The 1,257-nt window shown below is 61.1% G+C and overlaps 1 protein-coding gene across 1 annotated transcript in view; it reads right to left on the reverse strand.

The window, feature by feature from the left end:
• Nucleotides 1-1,257, reverse strand: part of LOC106816516 (acetyl-CoA carboxylase-like) — a gene marked incomplete at its 5' end in the record, with an annotated part of 52,127 nt that overhangs the window by 38,660 nt on the left and 12,210 nt on the right. Inside the window, 2 exon segments of the mRNA XM_014821143.1 lie at nucleotides 196-408; nucleotides 909-1,086. Coding sequence (XP_014676629.1) covers nucleotides 196-408; nucleotides 909-1,086 — 391 coding nt within the window.

Genomic DNA, 1,257 nt, shown 5'->3' on the forward strand with positions numbered 1-1,257 from the left:
CCGCACCGCGTACAACACTCACCGCTGCACCATCCGCACCGCGTACAACACTCACCGCTGCACCATCCGCACCGCGTACAACACTCACCGCTGCACCATCCGCACCGCGTACAACACTCACCGCTGCACGAGCTGCACCGCGTACAACACTCACCGCTGCACCATCCGCACCGCGTACAACACTCACCGCTGCACGAGCTGCACGATGCTCTGCGTCGTCATGAAGAACACGTCGCGGTCGGCGCGTCGCTGCAACGTCGCCGCGTGACCGTCGATCGCGCTCGCTATCTGCTGGCTCGGGAACTGACAGAGCACCGACGTGACGTTGTTCGCGTACGACGCCATCAGCTTACGGATCTGCCGCTCGACGTTCGCGGGAAGACGGCCCGCGACCACGGAGATGATCTCCTGTAAAGCAGAGAGAAGCCGTCATACAGTGTTGTCTCTTGGGGAGGAGGGGGTGAGGGGGCGACACAACACATGGTCGCTATGGTAGTATAAAATATATGTATATGTCGGTGAAATACATTAAACTACCCCTTACATCTTTTAGCCACACACTCAGCCACCTGTAGCTTGGGCAAAGGGAGGCACCCTTGACCCCGTCCAACTCCTCTTTTCTTCCCTCCCTCCCTTCCTCCTTTCCTCCCACCCTCCCTCCCTTCCTCCTTTCCTCCCACCCTCCCTCATACACACTCACTCACCTGTAGTCCGAGCAGGGGCAGGCCCCCTACACACCATACCTCCCCCTCCCTCCTCCTGTACCACCCTCCTTCCCTCCCTCCCTAACCCTCCTACCACACACCCACCTGTTCGAGCAGAGACAGGCACGCTGCACACCCTCCTTCCCTCCCTCCGCCCTTCCCTCCTTCCCTCCCTCCCTTCCTCCCACCCTCCCTCACACCCACCTGTAGTTCGAGCAGGGGCAGGCACGGCTCCTTGAGTATCTTCATGATCTGGTTGACGTGGTCGCGCACGCGCATGCTGTAGTACGGCTCCGGCAGGCAGTAGCCCGACAGGAAGTTCTCCAGCTCCATGCGCACCTGCAGGAACAGCTGGTTGAGCTTGGTCGCCTCGTACGGCCGGCTGTGCAGCGTGGGGAACGGGTCCATGTACAGCTGCGCCTGAAACACACAACACACGCGATGAGAGAGGGAAGGAGAGGAGGAGGGGAGGGAGAGAGAGGGGGAGGGGGGAAGAGAGGGGAGAGAAGGGGAGGGAGAGCCTCGTATGGCAAGCTGTGCAGCGTGGGGAACG

Source organism: Priapulus caudatus, unplaced genomic scaffold, assembly GCF_000485595.1.
Source record: "Priapulus caudatus unplaced genomic scaffold, Priapulus_caudatus-5.0.1 Scaffold1401, whole genome shotgun sequence".
NCBI classification, from domain to species: domain Eukaryota; kingdom Metazoa; phylum Priapulida; class Priapulimorpha; order Priapulimorphida; family Priapulidae; genus Priapulus; species Priapulus caudatus.